Genomic DNA, 24,838 nt, shown 5'->3' with positions numbered 1-24,838 from the left:
TAATTGGCTATAATATTAAAAATGTGTGTTTATTAGGGGTGAAACGATTCATTGTGTATTGCTCATTCAGGATTTTTTCCATATGTGATACAGGACCAAAAGCATAACATAACATATTTCATTGCCGTTCAAGTGACATTTTCACAGTTGTTGTTAAAACCTGAAATCTTGATGCATTTAAATGGGATTTTTTTTTTCCTTTGTTTTACACAACCTACTCAACACCTTGAAGAGGCAAGAGAACTTTTATTTAATTTTTCGGTTAATGAAAAGTTAAAAAAAAAAAAAAAAAAAAAAAAAAAAAAAACTGAAATGTCTTGGTTAGATAAGTTCTGTGTTTACCCCCCTGAGTCAATACTTGGTAGAACCACCTTTGGCAGCAGTTACAGCTGTAAGTCTTTTGTGGTAAGCCTCTACCAGGTTTGCACATCTGGATCGTGCAGTATTTGCCCATTGTTTGGGACAAAATTGTTCAAGCTCTGTCAAGTTGGATGGGGATCGTTGGTGGACAGCAAGCTTCAAGTCTTGCCACAGATTCTCAATCGGATTCAAGCCCGGGCTTTGACTGAGCCACTCTAGGACATTCACTTTCTTGTTTTTAAGCCACTCCAGTGTCGCTTTGCCTGTATTTAGCTCCATCCATTTTGCCCTCTACCCTGATAAACTTCCCAGTCCCTGCCGATGAAAAGCATTTCCATAGCATGATGCTGCCACCACCATGCTCCACAGTAGGGATGGTGTTACCTGGGTGATGTGCTGTGTTAGATTTGCGCCAGACATAACGCTTTGCATTTAGGCCAAATAGTTCAATTTTTGTTTCATCGGACCATAGAATCTTTTGTCACGTCTTTTCAGAGTCTCCCACATGACTTTTTGCAAATTCCAAGCGGGATTTTACATGGGCTTTTTTCAGAAATAGCTTCCTTCTTGCCACGCTTCCATACAGGCCAGATTTGTGGAGGACCTCAGCTATTGATGACACATTCTTCCATCTCAGCCATGGAATGCTGTAGGTCTTTCAGAGTTGTCATCGGCCTCTTGGTGGCCTGTTTGACCAATGTCCTTTTTACCTGGCTGCTCAGTTTGGGAAGGTTGCCTGCTCTAAGCAAATTCTGGGTGGGGCTGTATACCTTCCACTTTTTAATGATCGACTTGTCTGTGCACCAAGGGATATTCAAAGCCTGAAATCTTTTTATACCCCTCCCCTGATCTGTGCCTTTCCACAGTTTTATCCCAGAGTTGTTTTGAAAGCACCTTGGTCTTCATGGTAGTATCTTTCCTTTGAATGCTCGATCCAACTGTGGGACCTTAGAGACAGGTGTATTTAATCTGAAATCACGTGAACCACTTTTATTGCGCACAGATTGACTCCATTTAACTTATTGTGTGAATTCTGAAGGCACATGGTTGCACCTGAGCTTATTTAGGAGTGTCATAGCAAAGGGGGTGAACACTTATCTAATGAAGACTTTTCAGGTTTTTATTATTAATTGATTTCCCCCCCCCATTTTTTCACACATTGAAAGTGTTGAGTAGGTTGTGTAAAACAAAGGGGGGGAAAAAATCTCATTTAAATGCATCAAGATTTCAGGTTGTAACACAACAAAATGAAAATGTCCAAGGGGGTGAATACTTCCTATAGGCACTGTGTACGTGTGTTTTGCAGTTGGTAGGAATACATACTCTCCCTATCTTATTTTTTATCTTTTAAACAAAATACTCCATTATTGTGCATCATACAGGTAGCTCATCAGGACCATCCCATAATGCGATGATGTGTCCCTACACCCCTAGTCTATATCTTACTCTTCTCTTTTTCTGTATCATATTGAGATGATATATCCCCACACTCCTAGTCTATATCTTACTCTTCTCTTTTTCTGTCTCATATTGAGATGATATATCCCCACACCCCTAGTCTATATCTTACTCTTCTCTTTTTCTCTTCGTACAGGGCAACCACAGTCCGTTACAAGGGCAGGAATCTGAGGATTAAGGCCCCCATGTGTCGGGCACTCAAGAAGCTGTGTGACCCTGATGGTGCGTATACGAGTAGGAAGAAAGTGGGAGGAGGGGGTTGTGCTTGTGTTAATGAAATGGAACAATCTGGAAATCTTTCCCTTTTTAAATAGAGGTAATGTCATGAATGTTTATATTTATTATAACTATGATATCAGTAACAACACTGTACTCCCTGAACACATTTGAAGGTACTGAACAGTAATCTGTTACTTCTAACACAACAGTACAGAGCCCGTCCCTTCTGTCAGGTGAGCTGGATGTAGTGTCTTCAGACCTGTGTCTTTTTTTTTTTTAATTGTTCGATTAAAACATCCTATTTAAACATTTAGATCTGACTTTCGTCTATATTTGGCATTTTGTGATTCTCACTGTTGTGTAAATACACTGAACAAAAATATAAATGCAACATGTGAAGTGTTGGTACCATGTTTCATGAGCTGAAATAAAAGATCCCAGAAATTTTCCATACGCACAAAAAGCTTATTTCTCTCAAATTTTGTGCACAAATTTGTCTACATTCCTGTCAGTGGGCATTTCTCCTTTGCAAGATAATCCATCTGCCTGACAGGTGTGGCATATCAAGAAGCTGATTAAACAGCATGATCATTACACAGGTGCACCTTATGCTGGGGACAATAAAAGGCCACTCTAAAATGTGCAGTTTTGTCACACAGCACAATGCCACAGATGTCTCAAGTTTTGAGGGAGCGTGCAATTGGCATGCTGACTGCAGGAATGTCCACCAGAGCTGTTGCCAGAGAATTGAATGTTCATTTCTCTACCATAAGCCGCCTCCAACGTCGTTTTAGAGAATTTGGCAGTACGTCCAACCGGCCTCACAACTGCAGACCACGTGTAACCATGCCAGCCCAGGACCTCCACATCCGGCTTCTTCACCTGCGGGATCGTCTGAGACCAGCCACTCGGACAGCTGATGAAACTGTGGGTTTGCACAACCGGAGAATTTCTGCACAAACTGTCAAAAACCATCTTGGGGAAGCTCATCTGCGTGCTCGTCGTCCTCACCAGGGTCTTGACCTGACTGCAGTGTGGCGTCGTAACCGACTTCAGTGGCAAATGCTCGCCTTTGATGGCCACTGGCACGCTGGAGAAGTGTGCTCTTCAGGGATGAATCCCGGTTTCAACTGTATCAGGAGCTCTGCATAACACTGGCCTGTATGGGAGGGTGGCAAGAAAGAAGCTGTTACTCAAAAAGTACCATCTGAAAGCATGTCTGGAGTTTGCCAGAAAGCATGAGAGTGACCCAGCTGCGATGTGGGAAAAGGTTTTGTGGTCAGATGAGACCAAGATAGAGCTTTTTGGCCAAAATTCAAAGCGCTATGTGTGGCGCAAACCTAACACTGCCCCCGTGCCTCAAGACACACCATCCTTACAGTGAAGTATGGTGGTGGCAGCATCATGCTGTGGCTTCTCATCAGCAGGGACTGGGCATCTTGTTACAACTGAAGGAAGAATGGATGGAGCAAAATACAGGAAAATACTGCAAGAGAATCTGCTTCAGTCTGCTAAAAAACTGAAGCTTGGGAGGAAATTCACCTTTCAGCGGGACAATTATCCCAAGCACAAGGCCAAAGCAACACTGGAGTGGCTCAAGATCAAAAAGGTGAATGTCCTACAGTGGCCCAGTCAGTCCTGATCTCAATCCCATTGAAAATCTGTGGCAGTATTTGAAAATTGTGGTCCACAAGCGTCATCCAACCAACCTAAACAACCGGGAGCAAATCTGCCAAGAAGAATGAGCCAAAATTACTCCGACACTGTGTGCAAAGCTGGTACATACTTACCCCAAAAGACTTAAAGCTGTTATTGCAGCAAAAGATGGCTCTACCAAATATTAATGTGTGGAGGTTGAATACTTATGCAAGCAAGATATTTCAGTTTTTTATTTTTCTTAAAAATATTTCCCAACATAAAACCAATGTTACGTTACAATAATTGATTTTGAGTTTCAGTGTTTAAAAATAAAATATCAAACGGAACGAAATTTCAATGTACCATTTGTAATTCAGTAATATGAGAGAATTGGTCAGGGGTCTGAATACTTTTGCAAGGCACTGTATATATCTCCTTTAAGTAGGTAGTCACATTGAGATTAAAACCTCTTTTATGAGCGAGACCTAGCCAAGCAGGTAGCAGCAAGTCAATCGGACAACAAGAACAAATACACAATAAAATAAAATTAAGACACAGGCAAATCACATTTAAAACAATAATCAAAATACACAAAAGTTGTCAACTATTTAAAACAATTACAACTCTCGGTCACGAAATCATGCAGCTTACTCTTAAATTGCAATAGATATCTGGGTCTGCAGCTTTAGTTTGGACTGGAACTCTTTCCAGGACCATGGGGCAAAATAAGCCAAGGATCCTTTACCAGCCTCAGTACGCACATTTGGGATTTGAAAATGCAAAAAAGAATGAGATCTGAGGCTATGGTTACTATGGGAAGCTATAAGGTATTCATTTAAATAAGAGGGTAATTTACATTGAATAGCCTTATATACCAGAATATACCAGTGCTTCAACCTACATAAAGCCAAAGAAGTCCAGCTTACCAAATCATATAATCTACAATGATGAGTATTAAATCTTGTATTTGTAATGTATCTCAGTGCTGCATGATATAGCGAGTCCAGTTTACCTAACGTTGATGGTGGTGCAAACCTATATACTGCATCACCATAGTTAATTTGCAGCAAAAATTTGCGGCCTCTTTTTTGTTTCCATAATAACATAACATGTTCGTATCATAGTGACGTTTATAGCATATTCCCATGCCCAACAGACAAGTGTGGAAACATGTACTCACCTCTGTCCAACACACTGCCTTCCTTCTGTTCCTTTAATACAGTCCTATTAGCATATGGTAATGCATCGGTAAATAGAAACATGTGATGCAAATATATTCTAGGTGGACGTTCAATATGCACATAGCGCAGTCAAATTTGAATTGGGCAAAAGCCCTAATTCATCTGAATATACCAATATCTCTGAGAATTGCAATGCACTAGTTCCAATAACAGCGCACCACTGGCTCAAATAGTGTCGGAATAACAGTCCACTCAGCGTCACGGAGACTTTGGTACCATGTGCAGTACAGTTGCTTAGTGTTTAGGGTTTTCTGATCAGCTTCTTGTCTGTGTTATGTTACGGTATTGATGATATTCGCAAATTCCAAATAAAAATATTGTCATTTAGAGCATTTATTTGCAGAAAATGACAACTGGTCAAAATAACAAAAAAAGATGCAGTGTTGTCAGACCTCAAATAATGCAAAGAAAATAAGTTCAGATTCATTTTTAAACAACACAATACTATTGTTTTAACTTAGGAAGAGTTCAGTATTTGGTGGAATAACACTGATTTTCAAGCACAGCTTTCATGCGTCTTGGCATGCTCTCCACCAGTCTTTCACATTGATGTTGGGTGACTTTATGCCACTCCTGGCGCAAAAATTCAAGCAGCTCGGCTTTGTTTGATGGCTTGTGACCATCCATCTTCCTCTTGATCACATTCCAGAGGTTTGCAATGGGGTTCAGGTCTGGGGATTGGGCTGGCCATGACAGGGTCTTGATCTGGTGGTCCTCCATCCACACCTTGATTGACCTGGTTGTGTGGCATGGAACATTGTCCTGCTGGAAAAACCAATCCTCAGAGTTGGGGAACATTGTCAGAGCAGAAGGAAGCAAGCTTTCTTCCAGGACAACCTTGTACTTGGCTTGATTCATGCGCCCCTCACATAGATAAATCTGCCAGATTCCAGCCTTGCTGAAGCACCCCCAGATGAGTCCAATTTTCAGCTTTGCCCAACACCTGGTCGTCTAATGGTTAGAAGGAGACCTGGAGAGGCCTACAAGCCACAGTGTCTCGCACCCACTGTGAAATGTGGTGGAGGATCGGTGATGATTTGGGGGTGCTTCAGCAAGGCTGGAATCGGGCAGCTTTGACATGAATCAAGCCAAGTCAAGGTTGTCCTGGAAGAAAACTTGCTTCCTTCTGCTCTGACAATGTTCCCCAACTCAGAGGATTGGTTTTTCCAGCAGGACAATGCTCCATGCCACACAGCCAGGTCAATCAAGGTGTGGATGGAGGACCACCAGATCAAGACCCTGTCATGGCCAGCCTCTGGAATGTGATCAAGAGGAAGATGGATGGTCACAAGCCATCAAACAAAGCCGAGCTGCTTGAATTTTTGCGCCAGGAGTGGCATAAAGTCACCCAACATCAATGTGAAAGACTGGTGGAGAGCATGCCAAGACGCATGAAATCTGTGCTTGAAAATCAGTGTTATTCCACCAAATATTCTGAACTCTTCCTAAGTTAAAACATTAGTATTGTGTTGTTTAAAAATGAATCTGAACTTATTTTCTTTGCATTATTCGAGGTCTGACAACACTGCATCTTTTTTTGTTATTTTGACCAGTTGTCATTTTCTGCAAATAAATGCTCTAAATGACAATATTTTTATTTGGAATTTGGGAGAAATGTTGTCAGTAGTTTATAGAATAAAACAAAAAATGTTCATTTTACCCAAACACATACCTATAAATAGTAAAACCAGAGAAACTGATAATTTTGCAGTGGTCTCTTAATTTTTTCCAGAGCTGTGTGTGTGTGTATATGTATATATATATATATATATATATATATATATATATATATATATATATATATATATATATATATATATAATATATATTTATACTATACTAAATAATAACCCTTTTATTATAGCTACCACTGAAGAAAACACTAGCCAATTTAACTCTTAATTTAACACTGGTTCTAAATGCTCACATCTGTACCTCTGTATATAAAGTTACACAGTGGGCGTTTGGAAGGTGTGTTGTCATAGTAACAAGTCAGGAGCAGACTAGTGATTGCTTTAAAAATATATTAATTATGTCTGATAATGTCTTTTGCTCTATTTGCTAATATATTGTTTTGTGACACTTTGAAAAGTGCTTGGATTTTGTAAAAAATGGTTTAGTAATGTTTTGAAACGTCATTTATAGGTAATGGATTGCAGGCACAACTGCACTTCTGTCCATATGAAATTGTACACCCCACAGTTACTTTCTGTTTAATTCAAATTGCTAAAACAATTCACATATTGACTGCTAGTTTGCTACAGTGTTATGTTGCTGCACCTTTGAAATTGAAGGATACGATTTAGTCATGATCAGTTTCTGTAGTCGACGCTACCCCTCCTAGAGGGACAACTGCTGAGAGCCAGCCCCCATTGCTGTTTAAAAGATCCTGATGTGTGTGTTCTCTCTCTCTCTCTCTCTCTCCGATCGTTCAGGGGTCAGTGACGAGGAGGACCAGAAGCCTGTGAGGCTGCCTTTGAGGGTGCCTGTAGAGCTGCAGCCACGCAGTAACCGCTCCTGGGCACGAGTGCAGAGTCTGGCACACAACCCACGCCTCCGGTAAGACATCACAGCACAGCAGGACCCCAGACCAGTTCACACAGCTCGGACACGACACCACCACAGCACAGCACAGCAGGACCCCAGACCAGTTCACACAGCTCGGACACGACACCACCACAGCACAGGAGGACCCCAGACCAGTTCACACAGCTCGGACACGACACCACCACAGCACAGCCCCGATGAGATCTAGCAATGAAAAAATAAACGTGGCCTTAAAACAATATCTTTTTATTAAGTATCATCATGCATTATTTGTCATTCTGTTATTGAGTAATAATAACACTGTGTAACAATTTTTTTTTTTTTTTTTTTTTTGTTCCTGGGTAGTAAGTGTTATTTCCTAATTGCTTATGCCTCAAAAGTATAGAAAATGGCTATTATTCCCCACAAACTTTGCTTGTGTGACAAATATCACTATTTCCAATGGGAAAACGGCCAAATGTGTGTCTTTTCGTTCACATAAAGTCAGAAAAAAACAACATATGAATCCAAATTAACATATATTTATACTAAAGTAATACAAAAATGACTATAAAAGATTTAGAAGTCAGTAGTTTTTCGAGATTTACGATTATACTGTATACAGTATAATCGTAAATCTCGAAAAACTACTCACTAATAATAGCCATTTTCTATACTTTTGAGGCATAAGCAATTAGGAAATAACACTTACTACCCAGGAACAAAAATTGTGTTACATAGTGAATCTGTAGAAATCAATGGGAGAGCAGTGCCATCTGCAGTGTTGTAACTTTCAGTTTCCAAAAAAGTCTATTTGCTGCAGCCCAAAAACAATTAAAATGCAAGTCAAATTCTTTAATTTTGTTTTTTATTTCTTATAAAATTGTATTTATGTAAGTCTACTGAATGTAAAGTCATTGGTTTTCTTGGTGTAATTTTGTGTTTTCACAGGCAGGACAGATTTTTGGGTGCAGATCTGTAATTACAGAGCTATAGCTTTTGTCAAACCCAGGAATTGTGGTTATAAATGAAGAATAAAGGAGAGCTGTGTTTAGCGAGCATGGCTTCCATGGATCATTGTTTTGACATCTGCCTGTCTTTCTGTCCGCAGGATGGTGGTAGAGCTCCACAGGAAGGTGTCCAGTCTCATTGAGTTTCTCAAGCAGAAGTGGGCAGTCCAGGAAAACCACATTGTATCCTTTCAGCTCTTTGGAATAAATATAGATCTGACACATTAATAAAGGGGCATGCAGGGGTGTTAAAGCATCAGTTTCAGTGCTTGGTTAAATGTGATATCTGGTACTATATTAAAATGATTACAATTAACAAAATAATTCCATGAATCTTACCTGTTGTGCACTTCCATTAACTACATAGGTCTCAAATGTGCAGTTTTGAATGAAACATGTTATGTGTTTTAAAACATGTTATCTGGTACTACACTTGGTTTAACAATACTCTCCTGGAGAGTGAAACTGTCCCCACCTTCAGGGCTGGTTTTCCTGTCAGGAACCATTCAGCTTTGTAATGCGGAAAGTGAGGTTCTTGCCCTTGCTGTGAGTGATGGAGAAAATATGCATCTTTGATTATGTGACCCCAATTAGAAAATGTTTTGAAATATCTACTATCTTGGAGTTCTTCCTTAACAGCTCTGGCTTTTCAGCGGAAGACCCTAGAGGAGCGCCAGGTGCAAGACGGCTCCCCAAGGCTCCCTTCCATTGAGAAGGAGGATCTGTACCTCTACCCCACTGAAAACTGCACCCTGACAGCCCTCCCAGATGTGGCCCGTGTCGTCCACTCCAAGGCCTTCTGCACCGTGCACTGGCAGGAAAGCGGGAAGTGCCGGCCAAGCACAAAGGAGCTCCCCCCTGCGCAGATCCTTGGGATCCACGGGGCCTCCAAGGGGCTGAGTCGAGCAAGGACAGACCCCCGCCAGGGGGAGCTGGAGCAGGGGGGAGCTGAGGAAGGGGGCAGTAGGGTGCGGCATAGTTCCCCAAATGACAGGACTGGGGAGCCGATCTACCCTCCCAGCGTGAGCAAGGAGGATGCACTTTCAACAGACCAGCAGGGAGAGCAGCGGAGCTGTGTGTGCGGAGGGATGGATGTAGAGGAGCTGTCTCAGTTGGACCCTTTCCCCCGGTACATGAGATCCTGCCAAGACCTGGTCGTGCCGGAGAGTTGCCTTTGTTCCCAAGAGCACTTGTCAGCAGGGAGGGAGGGGGCTGGACCCCCAGACCCTGCCAGGAACACAGCTGCAGAATATGTGGAGGAGCAGTCTGTACCCCCCAGTAGTGAGGGGGTGTCCTGCGAGTCACCCGCAACAGACTCTTGCACTAGAGAAGAGGGGGCTGCAGAGAGCTGTGCAGTAAAGGATGATGGGGGGTTACTTCAGCAGATCCGCCAGGAAGGCTGGAGCAGTCGCGGCTCAGAGAACGTCACGCTGGCCCAACTCTATCTCATGCTGGGAAAGCCAGGGAAGCTGCAGCTGGAATATGACTGGATTCCAGTCCACAAGGGTGCCAGCACAGACCATCACACACAGAGAATGCTCAAGTGTCTGCTGAGGCTGGTTTCTAGTGAGGTGAACCCCAAGCCGGTAAGTTTCCACCCCCTGCCCTCCTCTCCTCTAGCTCGTACCCACTCCAATGAGCTCACCTCTCTTCTCCCTACAGGTCCCAGAGTTGAATTCCCTTTCTCCCCAGAAGTCTGTCCCTGAGGAGCAGTCCTTCACACCTCCAGGGAAGGCCCTGATTCTCGGCGTTCGCAGTCCCAGCTGCGGGCGAAACCAGGCAGCTGTGCGCGGCAGCAAAACCTTTTCACCCACTGCGGGGTCCCTAGGTGAGCCCAGTGAGGCTGCATTTAACGTCTCCATTTGGGGCAGATATTGCTTTAGTTCTTTATGGGAAATTTCAATATAGCATTGATTTGGGTTGGGGGTTTGAAACACTATTTTTGTTAATTATGCCAAATTGGATCTGATTTATTAAAACATCTCATATGAACAGGTAACAGCATTCAACAGCTGCTTCCATCTTTAGACATCTTCAAACTGAAGATCTAGTATAAGTGATTCACAAATTATCTTTGGGGATCACTGTAATGAATGGAAAGACAGTACAGTGACTCTGTACAGGTCCAAACACATGGGAACATTGTTGAATAGGCAGGTCTATAACTCAGTGTGTCTCTAAGCTTTTTGTGATCAGTCATCTACTAGTAAGTAGACCAGCACTGATGGTCTGAATGCCTCTCTGGTTTTTAATTTTCTTCTGTTCTAATGTTCTCCTGTGACATTGCCTGCAGGTGTGCGGAACCTGCCCCGGTCTCTGGTGGTTCCAGGCAGTGCTGGCACAGGTGGTGGAGATGTGGACAGCGTCGTGTTTGCCGTCCCCACCACACTGCCTCCCAACAGCCGGCATGGCAAAATGTTCTCCCCAAACAAAGAGGCCGAGCTGGCTTTCAAGCAGCAGCTGGACTCCATCAGTGTAAGTTTGCTGACTGCACTTCATCAGCCAGGGCTGCCTCCCAGACCTGTACATTGAAATGGGATCAAATGGAGGCATTTCTAATGACACACATGAAGATCCATCATCAAGTTGTGTTGAATATTAGATTTTAGTGCGAACGAGGGCCCGTACTGATTTAGGGATAGGCTCTCAAAGTTCTAGGGTTGAAAAGCTGTTGGATCGCAAGCCAAGTGCTTTAGCAGCAGACTCTTAGCTTTATATTATATCATTTGTATCCTTTATCGGGTGATTATTATTTGCAGTCAGCGCTCACAGAACTTCATTGAATTTGGTAGCAGTTGCCCCACAAGCTCTGAATTAATAGAGTGGACATAATTTAATTTGGCAGCACCGCATTTCAGTATTTATAAGAAAAAAGATAAATTGACTAGTTTTTATTTAAACTATTTCTTTCAAAACACAGAACGAAATCCAGACCAGAGTCAAACCGCCTTTCCTTTATATTCAATGTAATGAATTCTCTTAGAAGAATAACAGCTTGGACTGCACCTAAAAGCACTTTTGCAAAAGCCCACAATGAAGCACAATATGGAGGCAGTGAAACTTATGTATGTATAGCTGACTTGGTTTTGTAGTTTTACCCAAACTTTCTGATGGAGTGGTTGTAGCCGATAGAGCCATATAAGCCCTGTGTTATTATCACAAAGCTGTGGAGTAAATTACCTGCGTATTTTTAATATTGTCAACAAAAAAAAAAAAGTAAACAATTCCATAAGTTTTGGGTGCAAGCTGTTGAGTTCATCTTCTCCAGGAAGTCAGTGATTTGGAAGGAGCTTGCAATGTCTTTTCAATCGCTGACACAGTGGTTTTTGGCTGTTATTTTGTTGTTTTAAAGAGCACTGTTTGACAGCCTATATGTGTTTGCGTGAAGGGCCGCTTGTTTTAAAATCTTTGGATGATCTCCGGATCCACCCCCCTTTTGTATAGATGAATCCTCCATCTGTGTCCTGCTTTAACCAGTCCCTGTGCTTTTCCCACACTTCCCCCTCATTTTTTTGGTTAGTACAGGGTTGTTTGGAGACATTTTTTCATGAAGCTGGTTAATGACGTCAGCTGTAGTGGTCTTGTTCTTTACCAAATGCAAAGACCCTCTGTCTGAATCCCTGCACTATATGAAATTTCAAGCATGGTGCTCTGTCTGTCTGTCTCTTTCATTTTAGTGACGCTGCTCTCCAACCTGCATGCTTGTCTTCATTGTAACAACTTATGTGCACACTCACTGATTGCGCAATGTCACGTGACCCACTGACTCGGAGTGTAAAATCCTGAGTTTTCCCTTTGTAAATGCTCCGCCTAAAGGAACAGGAACTTCACTTAAAACAGAGATTCGTAATCGAAACGCAAAAAAAAAACCCGAAATCTTTTATGGAACAGAAACAGAAAACTAAACTAAATTTATTACATTCTGGAACGAAAACAATATCCTAGATTTCATTTATTGGTTAATAATTTTGGAAAGTTGGAAAATTGTTTGAGCTCTGGGAGAAAAAAAACCTGTCACTGAGCAATTTGATGTTACCCGTTCTGGTGAGTTGCTTCACCATTCTATGAAATAATTTTCTGCATGTCTTGAATATTGCTCCTGAACATGTATTCATAATTAATCTAGAGCTGCTGCTGCATTTTGAAACGTATGTCGGGGTGCCGTGTTAATTTAGTTTGACAGTTTATTAACTTTTACATTTAATTAAACTGCATTAGACTTGTTCTTAGAAGTGTGTTTATTTCCTGATGCAGTCGGACATCTTTCTACCGAAACAGAGGAAGTTCAGGAAACGTCACCTCCGCAAACCCTTGGTAGTACAGGTGAGAGCGAGAGAGAGAATACATACATAGATCACACTTTAAAGTTCTATATCATATGTGGAGAACTGCTTTTTGAATTCTAAGGAAAATTCAATAGGACATTATTGAACAGAAGTAATGGAGTTTATCAGAATTGTAAAATGTATTGGGGCGCCCTTCCTATAGATACAATGTCACAAAACATTTTTACATAGAATCACTTTTTTACTTTTAAGAATATCTGAATCTGGGTATTTAAGTGGATGCCTGTCTGTTTGTTAATCAGTCACATTTACATCATTAGGTTATATATGAGGGGGCTAGTCATGCTTAACAGATTCACTGGGACCCTTTAAGACCCTATTTGACAGAGCTCTGGGATGGATTGGCTCCTAGGTTGGGATGAGCACTGAAGGGCCGAATGGCTGCCTCCTGTCTGTAAATGCTCTTGTGTTCTGTCCTGTTTCAATAGAGAACTCTGGTCCCCAGGACGACTGGAGACCCCTCCCAGCACGTGTGCTCCTTCTCCATCCTCTCCAACTCTTCTGCCACAGGTAGCCTTCCCTCCACTTCACTTTCACTTCATTGGCATTGCATTCTAGTTTCTTTTAGTATTGCTACATTTAGCTCTATTGATGTTTAATGGTTATGGATGATAACTTTTTGCAGCAGCCACTTTTTACCTTTTTCAGAACGAGCTGTAATGTTTACCAATCCTTTTAACAGTAGAACCGCTGCGTTTATACTCGCCTAGAACCGCCGTGGTTATACTCATACCTAGAACCGCTGCCAGCAGTCATTATGAGGGTAACATTTTAAACAGCATCAGTAGTAAAATGAAAGACAAACTATCGGATACAACTCAAAAGTTTTATTCAAGCATATATCAAACATCTGCACAGCTGAAACGCTGTATTTAAGTGAACAGTTAAACATAAAAGGGTTTATTTTCTATCTTGCCACATATAAAGGAATAATAAAAAAAAAAAAAAAAAAAAAAAAAAAAAAACTGATAAAATAAACATTTCAAAAGAAACTAGTGTGTAAACATACAAAACAAAAGCAGTTTTTAATTTAAAACTTTTTCACTTGGTGCAGCACAGAATCCAGGTTGAGCTGCAGCAGCCTGCTGCTTTGCTGTTTTCTGATCGAAATGTTTCTGTCGAAGTGCTGTGGCTAGCTTCAAGATGAAATCTGTCCTACTGATATTTTCCCTTGTGCATTCCTTGTACAAAACAAAGGAATTGATGGCTGCCAGGCCCAGTAGAAACAACAGGCTTGTGTATACAAATAAAATAGATAGAAACATGTATTGTAAAAGGCAGTCAAAATGATGGCTTTGGCATTTCTAGGTGGGCAGGATTACAACTTCCTTATTTTTGTGATCCTGACTTTCAAATACCGTCAGGGTATTTCATACACTTATTCAGCAAAACTCATAAACGGTAATTTTAAATTTGTCAAAATGACTGCCGTGGCGGTTCTAGTGTTAATGAAGACATTAAATGTCTTAAAACCTCAATATAAAAGTACAGTTCCATATCCTTTTTTTTTTTTTTTTTTTTTTTTGCCAAATAATTATTTGAAACAATTGGATCTTTTGTTTTATATATTGAGCAATTCCTCAATAATAAAGAGGCTGCAGCCACACGTATCAGCATGTTCTTTATATGCCAGTATCATACTTGGTATTAGATCACTGGAGTTTCTATTTTAATGTGAACATCTCTCTAAAACCTGTTATAGCAACAGTCTGAATGATCAATTTGTGGTTCAACAAACGCTTCTCAGTGATAAACTAGACCCTGATTATTTCTAACTGTAATATTTACAAAATGATGGACTGTTTCATCCAAATGTATACATGTTTTCAAAAAGACAAAGGCACTTTTGCACTTGGAATAGTGACGTGAGATGAGGAGAGAGTTACTGTTTAAGTGAGGCATTTCAGATTGACGTGTTTGCCTTTTTTCTGTCCCATGAGATTCTGACTCGCTCTGAAGCAGCACAACGCATTTTTAACCCAGATGGCCTGCCATAGAGATCACTATGCGTTCACGTGCATAATCTGGTTTGTTTACTTTTAAATGGAGGCTCAAGGCTTTTTTTATTATTATTTTTAACATATATTAATCTCACATCACACAAGCCTTTTTTCATTTTCCATTTTGAAACTAGTGCAACTTCTGGTGAGGCGGTAAGTGCAAGGAATTTTTGTCATTTCCAGTGAATACGATCATCTGATTCCTTGCACTAATTCATTACGGTGTGTGTGGTCATATGTTCATTATGGTGTGTCTGTGAGTGTGCTCATGTGTATTCATTATATGTGAGTGTGCTCTTGTGTATTCATTACGTGTGAGTGTGCTCTTGTGTGTCTATTACGTGTGAGTGTGCTCTTGTGTGTCTATTACGTGTGAGTGTGCTCTTGTGTGTTTATTACGGTGAGTGTGCTCATGTGTATTCGTTACGGTGTGTGTGCTCATGTGTGTTTATTACGTGTGAGTGTGCTCATGTGTATTCATTACGTGTGAGTGTGCTCTTGTGTGTCTATTACGTGTGAGTGTGCTCTTGTGTGTCTATTACGTGTGAGTGTGCTCTTGTGTGTTTATTACGGTGAGTGTGCTCATGTGTATTCGTTACGGTGTGTGTGCTCATGTGTGTTTATTACGTGTGAGTGTGCTCATGTGTATTCATTACGTGTGAGTGTCCTCTTGTGTATTCATTACGGTGTGAGTGTGCTCATGTGTATTCATAACGGTGTGTGTGCTCATGTGTTCGTTACTGTGTGTGTGCACGCTCATGTGTTTAACTGCTGTAAATAACACACACTCATTGCTCCATGTAATTTATTACGGTGTGAGTGTGCTCATGTGTATTCATTACGTGAACACCAGGCCATGTGCACAAACACAGACCTCGCTTGTGTGTTCTATTACTGTGACGTGGTACTCTTGTGTGTTAAACTTGGCTGTAGTGATGGCGCCATGCTCTTTACGAGGAATACCACGGCGCTAATACAGCCTGACGTTGTCAATAAAATCTAAGTGTGCTTCAGCTAAAAGTCATTCGCTGGCCCCCTGTGTGTGCTCATACGGTTTTTCTTCACCATGACAGTGAGATGGTGCTCATGTCATAACTACATTACGTGTTAGGTCACTCTTTGTATTCAGTACGACAGAACATATTAGCTGTGCTCGATATTTTCCGGTAATTTGCAAAGAATAATGTGTGGTGCTCACATAGTTAAATCGTTAGATGTGTGTTTACAAGAACACGTGCTACGAATTATTCACAAACTGAATGGACTGATTAATGTCAGGTTACCGGCCCGATTTACAAACCACGGGTTCATTCCGGCCCATCCAATCCCCTCTGTCCAAAGCAGCCGTCTCCTGCCCCCTGTCCTCTCACGGCGCTTCTGCACCATGTTCTCACCAGCTCTCCAGTAAGGAATCACTGTTTTCAGCATTTTGGTCTTCTGTATGTTTCAGATTACGATAGAACTATATGATTCTACAGAATGCCCTGCAGTGTTTACAAGAAACACATTCCATTATCTTTGCTGTGATCTGTGTTTGTACATTTTTTAACATCCAGATCCAGCTCCCTCTTGCAGCAGTGCTGGTTTTCTGTTTCAACAACAAGCTACTCATTTCAATCAGAGCACCAGCATTGTTTCAGGAGGGAGTGTGATCAGGATAAACAGCGTTGTTTAGAAGAACGATTATCTTACTCCTAAATGTTCCCACATTGTTAAAAAAAAAAAATTCTTTACTTGAGTTACATATGCTGCGTTTGTGAATAAAAATATAAAAATGATTGGGATTGAAAAATAATATTGGTGCGACATGGACAATACTAGATACAGCAAACTTCTGTCTTCTAAATACTGCAGGGGGTTCTGGAACACAAAGCAAAAAAAAAAAAAAAAAAAAAAAAAAGTTTTCGATTCCATGGGTGTTGTCCCAGCTTTCTTTTAATTACCACCAATCTGTGAGATATATTTTTTTGTTCTAACAACATATGTGGATGCTTTGTGATACTTTCTTTGCTGGATATGTTGCATAGTACTTGAAGTATGTATCTTTAGTATAGTGGTACAAGAACAAAAGTGCAGCTTCGCTCAGTATAGATCAGGAGCAACTCAAGCAGCTCAAGCAGCAACTGTCTAATCAATTTACTCGTAGCAAATATATTGCTTGCGACCAAATCCCGCGAATATTGCCCTGTGTGACACTCCTGACAATATCCTGACAACTCAAGCAATCCTGTCCAGTCAGTACACTGGTATATGTCACATGACTCTGTCTGCTCAAGTGAAACGAAGGTTTAAAATGGACACTACGACAGCCAAAGTATATACATTTATATTGAAGGCTATGATTTTTTTAAACAAAGTTACAGAGTGGAATTACAAGCTACTTTACTCTGCTCATCAAGATTAACATTTTATCTTGGTGTTACCTTTATTAAATCGTTAATGTTATTTCCCAACCCAGGAAAAAAAAAAAAATCGAATACGATAGTTTATTATCACTGACTCGGTTTAAAAAAAAAAAAAAAAAAAAACGCTTTCTGTAGCCCCTATGGTGTGTATAAACAGCATGTTAACATCGCTTTTTTCATTTATTTAATGTGATTAATAAAATGTACAGGTAATTTTATTTTAAATGTATGGTGCTTGCTTACAGTACCGAGTGCAGCAACAGTCTCGGGTCCAAACCGTCAGCCCAGTCCAGATATAGTATTTATATCCTCGCTATACGGACTTCAGTATACGATTTTAAATACTGATTTAAAAAAGAAAAAAAAAAGTAAAACTGCTGCTGATGTTGGCTCATACAGCTTAAATAAGGAACAGAGTTTTAAATTAACATTCGCAATTGAACAGCTTTTACTCTTTGTTTTGGATTGTCCTTTTATTATAGTAAAATAAAAGGCTTTGAACCCAAACAGCGTTGCTATAGCGAGGATGGTACTGTATTTAGTATTTAACTTATATGTTTAATATACGACACTTGCACATTTTAATATATAATTGTTTTATTTTTTTTTATTTTTCACCTCTCATAGTGTTCAACATTTCACAGAGAGTATAAAGAAGTTTTGGATCAGAATCCAATATCATCCCTTATAAAAAAAGTAATTTACTGCAAGTATACTTGTGCTAACATTGTCTGGTTTTATTATACTGTGGCTTGCATGGGGAGGGCAGCAGCAGGGCTCATAGGTGACGTAATCGCACACAGAGACATAAGCCCGATATATGGTCCTTGCAAAGGAGGTCTAGAGGTCCCGGGTTCGTGCCCGGCCTCCGCCTGTGTGTGGATTGCCTTGCCCTGTGTGATGTGCCTGTCAGCGTTAACCTATTTTGCCACATTGGTGTCAGAAGTGGACACAGGTACCCTGGCATGCAATCGTCAGACTTGAGGCTGGCAGTGGAGAATGTAGCCCAGGGGCAGGGCTGGTTGGCGACATAGTCACACACAGAGACATAAGCCCGATATACGCTCCTTGCAAAGGAGCCTGCTCCTATGTACAGCGGTATCAGCTCTATGCTTCAGCGTTAGAGGACCTGGGTTTGCACCCGCCCTCACCCTGTGATGCGCCTGCCTGCGTTAACCGAGAGCGCTACGATACTATTGGTACCATTACAATATCCTATTTTGGCACAAGCATGCTTGCACTATACAACTTTTGGTATTCTTTTTGTAAATAATGTCAGATTCAGACAAATACTTTTAGAAAACCAGGTGCAACTTCTGCTATGGATCAAAAAACTATAATGCTCTTCGGGTGCCCAGCTATGGGATAATTATTGAAATACTAGTAGAAACAAACTAAAACACAAGTCTGGAAAAAACATTGAAGTCTGGAGGAAAGATGGAATTTTGGTGTTGAAAAAGTGTATGAACCCTGCTTGTGATAGTGTGAGATTAGTGTATCGTTACACCCCTAGAATCTGTTTGTATTATGTGCCTTCTCCACAGGTGCAATTGATTTGGCAGCTAAGTCCGCAGGCATCATCCCCAGAAGTGAGGGCCCTAACAGAGTGCCAGAAACAATTCCACTTTCACCAGGTACTATCACTGTGGAGACAGGGCCAGAGCTATCAGCAGACACCATCACTGTGGAGACGGGGCCAGAGTTAACAGAACAGAACAAAGCTGATCTCAGCCCATTGGAGGTGAGTGCTCTGGACCGTTGTATTGCACTGGTTAGACCGCACATCATACTGGATTCAATTTTGGTCACAAAATTACCAAAATTATGTTGTTGTTTGGCTTGTGAAGTCACGAGAACTGAAACTGAACCATCAACAACTGGTTTATAAAGGTGCTTTTTACCCCTGTAAACCTGTTACATTGCAGATCACGTGTGCTTGTATAACACTCATCGTTCCATTGCAGATCACAAACAGACGTTTGCGTGATTACGTCACTGATTACACGCATGGCTCTTCTGTTTTTGTCGCAGTTGTATGAAGAATTATTCTTTCCTGCATTGTGATGAAGTGAATAATACAGCTTGCTGTTCATGAAGCCAGCATAGACAGGGAACCCTCCCTTTGGGTCATACTTTTTATCATGCAAAATCAATTAAGTGCGTGACAAAATAGTGCATTATTGGAAGATAACATACCGTTCTGGCTTGCTGAAAGTAGTTGTAAACTCTTATAGAAACTATGAATTAAAAAAAAAAACTTACTTTATTTACCAAAAAAAACTGCTTTAGATTTACAAAAAATCTGTTTCTGTTTTTATATATATATATATATATATATATATATATATATATATATATATATATATATATATATATATATATATATATATTTGTTGTTTATATTATATATATACCCCGGTTGGTTATATATAGGCTTGCTACTATTCGATCTATTCGATTTTTATTTTTTGGCCATATCGGGTTTTTTGGTTTTTTATTCGAAATCGACCTTTATGCTTTAAAAAAAAAAACGGACTGTATATGCCATTGCAAAAGCTTTTTTATTATTCAACATGCAACAGAAACAAACAAAACCATGGTCACCAACATTGTAATAGAATAACATTCAAATTGAAATGACATTTGGTCAATGCAGAGCTATGCCTAAAGACCCTACACAATTTAAAAAAAAAAAAAAAGTCTCAAGTAAACTACAGAAAACGTTTCTTACACAGACTTTTATAGCATATATTTACTAGTAAAAATAATATGCACAGAACAAAACATCAGATAGTTGAACAGAACTAACTTGCACTTATTATTCGGAGTCTGAGCTTTCCACCACTCACACTCCGCTGGACTCAGATACCATGTTTCCAGGACACCTTCCTAACTAAACATTGAGCACAATCACTTCAAAACACAGAGCATGCATTAAATCATGAGAGAAGCCAACACCGGATTCTTGTGTTTTTTTGTGGGTTTTTTTCCTGCATTTTCAACAAGCAAGCTTCCATTGTACTTAAGACAGTTTCTGAGTGCTAGCCTTCATATTTTTATGACATTGTGATTGCATATGTTGAACCATTCTGTTTGCCTTCGCAGTGACTTCTGCTTTGCACAGTTACATACAAGTATACCTTCTTAACTTCCTGTATCACGTTTCTTTACAGTTTTCACTGCAAATTCATGGTATTCGGCACAGTACTAAGTTAGTGTTTCTCTTGCACCACATTTTTTAATCTAACAAGTAACTGTGACTGTATAGCAAAAGCTTACCTACACCTTAGCCACTGCTTTCAAAGTATGCTCATTAAATGACAGACACTGTAGCTGGCAAATGAAAGTGCACAGTCAGTGCCGGTGATTGACAGGCATTTAAACGAATGCGAGCATTCTAGCGTTGCTTCAGGCAATGAGATCTGTTGGAACAGGGTAAAGTGACAGTGAAACCACAGCAGATCACTGAGTTAACTGACAGCGATGCCTAGCCATTCAGAGCGGAACTCAGACGGGGCAGACAGTAAATATAAAAACTACACAAACTAGAGATGATTTCTAAATTATTATTTTTGGTAAGAAAATAAAAAATAGCAAGTGGTTTTACTGACATTTATCCTATATAAATCTATTTCAGTCTAACTCATTTTTTGGAAATTCGAAGTAGCAAACCTAATTATATATCATCATTTTGAAACAATGACTTTAAATTGAACTCTGCCTACCTTTTTCCTATACCATTTCCTGTTCCAAAAATGTATCATTATCAGGATAAACAAGTAAGGTTATTTACATCCCACACGTCAACCTCAGATGTTTAGAATCGGTTCCCCAGTGAATAAGTAGACCGGGGAAAAACTGGATACCGTCTAGAATTTAAAGGGGAGGTTCCATTGTTTATAAGGTTTACGCCTACTATTACTACGTCTGGGGAATTAGTAGATTGAGCCCAGGGAATAAGTTGATTGGTTATATTAACTAAAAATAAATAATTTGAAATGAACTTTGTAAGTGTTATTTATGTCTGTTTGTTTAACAAACGTTATAGCAACTCGAGGTGTGTTTGTTACATATTTAACGTATAAGCAGTACCGTAAGGATAGGCATGCAAGCGATTTACAAAGCACGATTTTCAGTCATGGACAAAATTGAGCTCCATGCTACTGTTACTAGCTTAGGCTAGGATGCACAGCAATCACTGATGCACTTGTATTATTTATTATGCACTTTGTTCTTTCATTTATTTTTACAGGCAGTACTCATTTTTATTTTCCAGCCTAGATACCTAGGCTACATGACAAAATTCCTGTTCCTATTCAAACAGCAAAAAATGAAATGTGTTTACTGATTTAGATGTCATGTTTGTTGTTTTTTTTTTTTTTTTTTTTTTTTTTTTAAAACTAGAATGTTAGTTTCGTCTTTGTAAACTGTAAAAGTTAACGCTGAGCCTACTGACAAAATAATAATAGACCTTGCAATAGTACAATAATATTGTATGATTGTATGTCATTAGAATATATTAAAACATTTACATTTCATTTATAGATTGACAACATTTTTATATATAAAACCTTTTAATATACAGTACATACATCTTTGTGATCAAACATCAACTACATATGATTTAACAACAACATTTTTACAGGCAGAAAAAAGCTGACAGGCGTTTAACACTAGGCCTAGTATAAAGAGAGGCATAAGTTACAGTATAACTGAACACTTTGCATCGCACATATATTTTACAGACCCAAAATAAATTTGAAAAATATTGATTCATGTAGTCAACCTCCCCTTTAATCAAACTGCTGCTGCACCTTTCTATTGCCTTACCCTTTTTGCACGATCCACTTTTTCCCTGATCTACGAATTCCCCACTACACCGGAATGCCATCAAGCCAGTTTGGATTGCAATGGAACATATAAACTGAAAACTAATAGCTGTATCATTTATGGATTTTTGAAATGTTTACTGCCAGTAAAATAAAACCTTTTCTTAAAATTCATAATCATTAGTTGTGTTTTGTGTTTCAGTCCACACTTCACAACGGACCGTCCACCTCTTCATCCGAGGGGCCCAGCTCTCGCCTGTCTCCTCCCAACGTCTCGTCACTGCTGGACATCTCCTTGCCAGGACCTCCAGAGGATTTGCTGTCACAGGGGGAGCCGGCCACACACATCAGCGACTCCATCATTGAGCTGGCCATTAACTCTGCACAGTATGGTGAGTGAAGAGGGGGGAGGAGGGGAGAGGGGAAGGAAGGACAGGAGGAAGTGGGGGCAGGGGGGCTACAGCAAGATTCAACAGCCCAGAGAAATGCATTCAATGCAGTTGTATTACTTCCAACACACACCCTTATAGTGATGTCATGTATAACCCCTCCTCTATGTTCAGCATGGCACTATCTATTCTGCCTAGCAACACAGCCAAACCAGCAAAGAGATATTTCTTTTGAATCTCTTATCAGTGAGAATCTTCCATCCTCTGCTTCATAGATGCCCCCATGCATTCCTTAACTCAAGCACCCCACCCAGCTTTTCAGTTTTCTGTTGTAGAAAATAACATTATAAAGACTTGGTTGTTTTAATATATATATATATATATATATATATATATATATATATATATATATATATATATATATATATATATATATATATATATATATATATCTATTACAAAATGCCTACAGTACCCAAATCACTAAGATTGAGTGCACCGGTCAGACTGAATACTGTGTCCAATTCTGTCACCACAACAAGGGGCATTGTGGCCCTGGAGGGAGTCCAACAAAGGGCAACCAGACTAACCCCAGGGCTTTAAAACTTAGCTGTGAGGATAGGCTGAAAGAACTGAATCAATTTAGCCTGAAACAAGGAAGAATTAGGGGAAACTTTTTTTTTTTGACCTGAACCAGCACTAATTGCCGCAAGAAATTTTGACCCCACACAGTTGGAAGTGGAGTCTTAGGAGAGAAGATGGGAGACACTCATAGAGTGATGAGGGTATGGAATGGGATACCTTGTCATGTTGCTGAGGCAGAATCACTGGGATCCTGTAAGGCCCAACTTGAAAAGGTTTTGCGATCAATCAGCTACTAGGAACCAGACGAGCTTAGATGTGCTGAATGGCCAACGCTTGGTTGCGAACAAACATTGTAATGTTCACACAGACCTGCTAACGACTTGCTGAAGGTGTACATTTACTGGTTAGATGTGCTGAATGGCCAACGCTTGTTTGTAAATGACTGGTGTCACTTCCCCCCACCAGGTGGCGGCTCCTCTTTGTCTCCAGCTAAACTGAATGGCAGTGACAGCTCCAAGAGCCTGCCCTCTCCCTCCAGCAGCCCCCAGAGGAGCTGGATCGCCTCCCCCACCCACGACCCCCAGTGGTATCCTAGTGACTCCAGTGACTCCTCTCTGGGCTGCTTGCTGTGTAAGTATAGGGAGCCTAGGACCTCTCCCTTTTAAATATTACACCTTTTGTACTTCGCTACATAGGTCTCAAATGTGCAGTTTTTTAAAGACATGTATTTATAAACATGTGTTTTCTTTTTAAAACACACCTGGTACTTCACTGGGTTAAAGAAAGTTGGCAGTTTGCTTGCCATGCCTTACAGGAATCCTGTTGCTGCTTTACTTAAATGTTGAAATTAAATCAAGGGAAGTAATGTTAAAACTGTACAATGCATTAGACGTCATCTAGAATATTGTGTTCAATTCTGGTCACCTCGCTACAAAAAGGATATTGTTGCTCTAGAAAGGGTGCAAAGAAGAGCGACCAGAATTCCCTTTCAAGTACGAAATGTATTCCATTACACATGGGCTATTGCACCCGATTCCACTGGACACTCTACCAAAGCCGCGTCTTACGCCCGCAACGTCAGCACGCTTGTCTCCACCCCCACAGGAGACAAAGCTATGTGCAAGACGGCTCATGCTGAGTTAGCTCAGCATGAGAGTGAAACATTGTTATCTCCGGCCAGAAGCAGTCAGATAAGCCTGTCTTATTTTATTTCTGCTTGTTTTGTCCCTCTGGGATAAGTTGCTGAAGCAAAAATAAAGTTAAATAATTATTTTGTGTTTTTTAACGTGAGTCTGTTTTTGCAGCCTTCTGGCTTGCGGTAGCAGCAGGCCTGCCTGCCCTGCACTTGCTGATCGATAACACAGTATTATTTACATTAATTAATATCTCTTTTCTACCTTAACTCCAGCTGGAGTTTTATTAGTCATATTTTTAAAGGCATATTGTAATTTTCAACTACGTTGTTAAATATATTGCGGTTGAAATTGCTGTATTTGTGTTTTTCCCCTTTTATTCCAGGTACTGTGAGTGTGGCTTACTGCTTAGGCAGTCATAGTCTGGGCTCAGACTTGCTTACAAGGCTGCACTCCTGGACAGGCACTGTGTTAGCTCTCGGGCTGCACAGACTAACTTGCAGGCTGTAGCCCAACAGTTACAGAGTTTTGTTCTGCTGCCCATGCCACAATAGCAGGCAGCTTCGGTACCGTTTTGAGAGAAAAACTGTAAGCAGGCGCTCTCGGGTTCTTGCGTTACATCCCTGTGTTGCTGCCTTGGTCACGCGGTTTGCTTTTAGCCCTGCCAGTACCAACCGTGTACCGTACCACACAGTGCAA

General features: G+C 40.4%; 1 protein-coding gene across 3 annotated transcripts in view; it reads left to right on the top strand.

Moving 5' to 3' along the window:
- The window catches only part of LOC121330670 (protein cramped-like), a 76,675-nt gene that overhangs the window by 34,014 nt on the left and 17,823 nt on the right, over window positions 1-24,838 (top strand). For 2 of the 3 annotated variants that reach the window (XM_041277360.1, XM_041277361.1), the window contains exons 7-18: window positions 1,955-2,040; window positions 7,352-7,475; window positions 8,554-8,635; window positions 9,106-10,038; window positions 10,115-10,280; window positions 10,746-10,927; window positions 12,707-12,775; window positions 13,227-13,309; window positions 16,099-16,202; window positions 18,748-18,944; window positions 22,235-22,424; window positions 23,472-23,636. In XM_041277360.1, coding sequence (XP_041133294.1) covers window positions 1,955-2,040; window positions 7,352-7,475; window positions 8,554-8,635; window positions 9,106-10,038; window positions 10,115-10,280; window positions 10,746-10,927; window positions 12,707-12,775; window positions 13,227-13,309; window positions 16,099-16,202; window positions 18,748-18,944; window positions 22,235-22,424; window positions 23,472-23,636 — 2,381 coding nt within the window. The remainder of the gene's footprint in view (window positions 1-1,954; window positions 2,041-7,351; window positions 7,476-8,553; window positions 8,636-9,105; window positions 10,039-10,114; window positions 10,281-10,745; window positions 10,928-12,706; window positions 12,776-13,226; window positions 13,310-16,098; window positions 16,203-18,747; window positions 18,945-22,234; window positions 22,425-23,471; window positions 23,637-24,838) is intronic. The other variant, XM_041277362.1, reaches the window with a different exon arrangement.

This window comes from Polyodon spathula, chromosome 18, assembly GCF_017654505.1.
Source record: "Polyodon spathula isolate WHYD16114869_AA chromosome 18, ASM1765450v1, whole genome shotgun sequence".
NCBI lineage: Eukaryota > Metazoa > Chordata > Actinopteri > Acipenseriformes > Polyodontidae > Polyodon > Polyodon spathula.
This window is presented reverse-complemented; position numbering and strand designations above follow the sequence as displayed.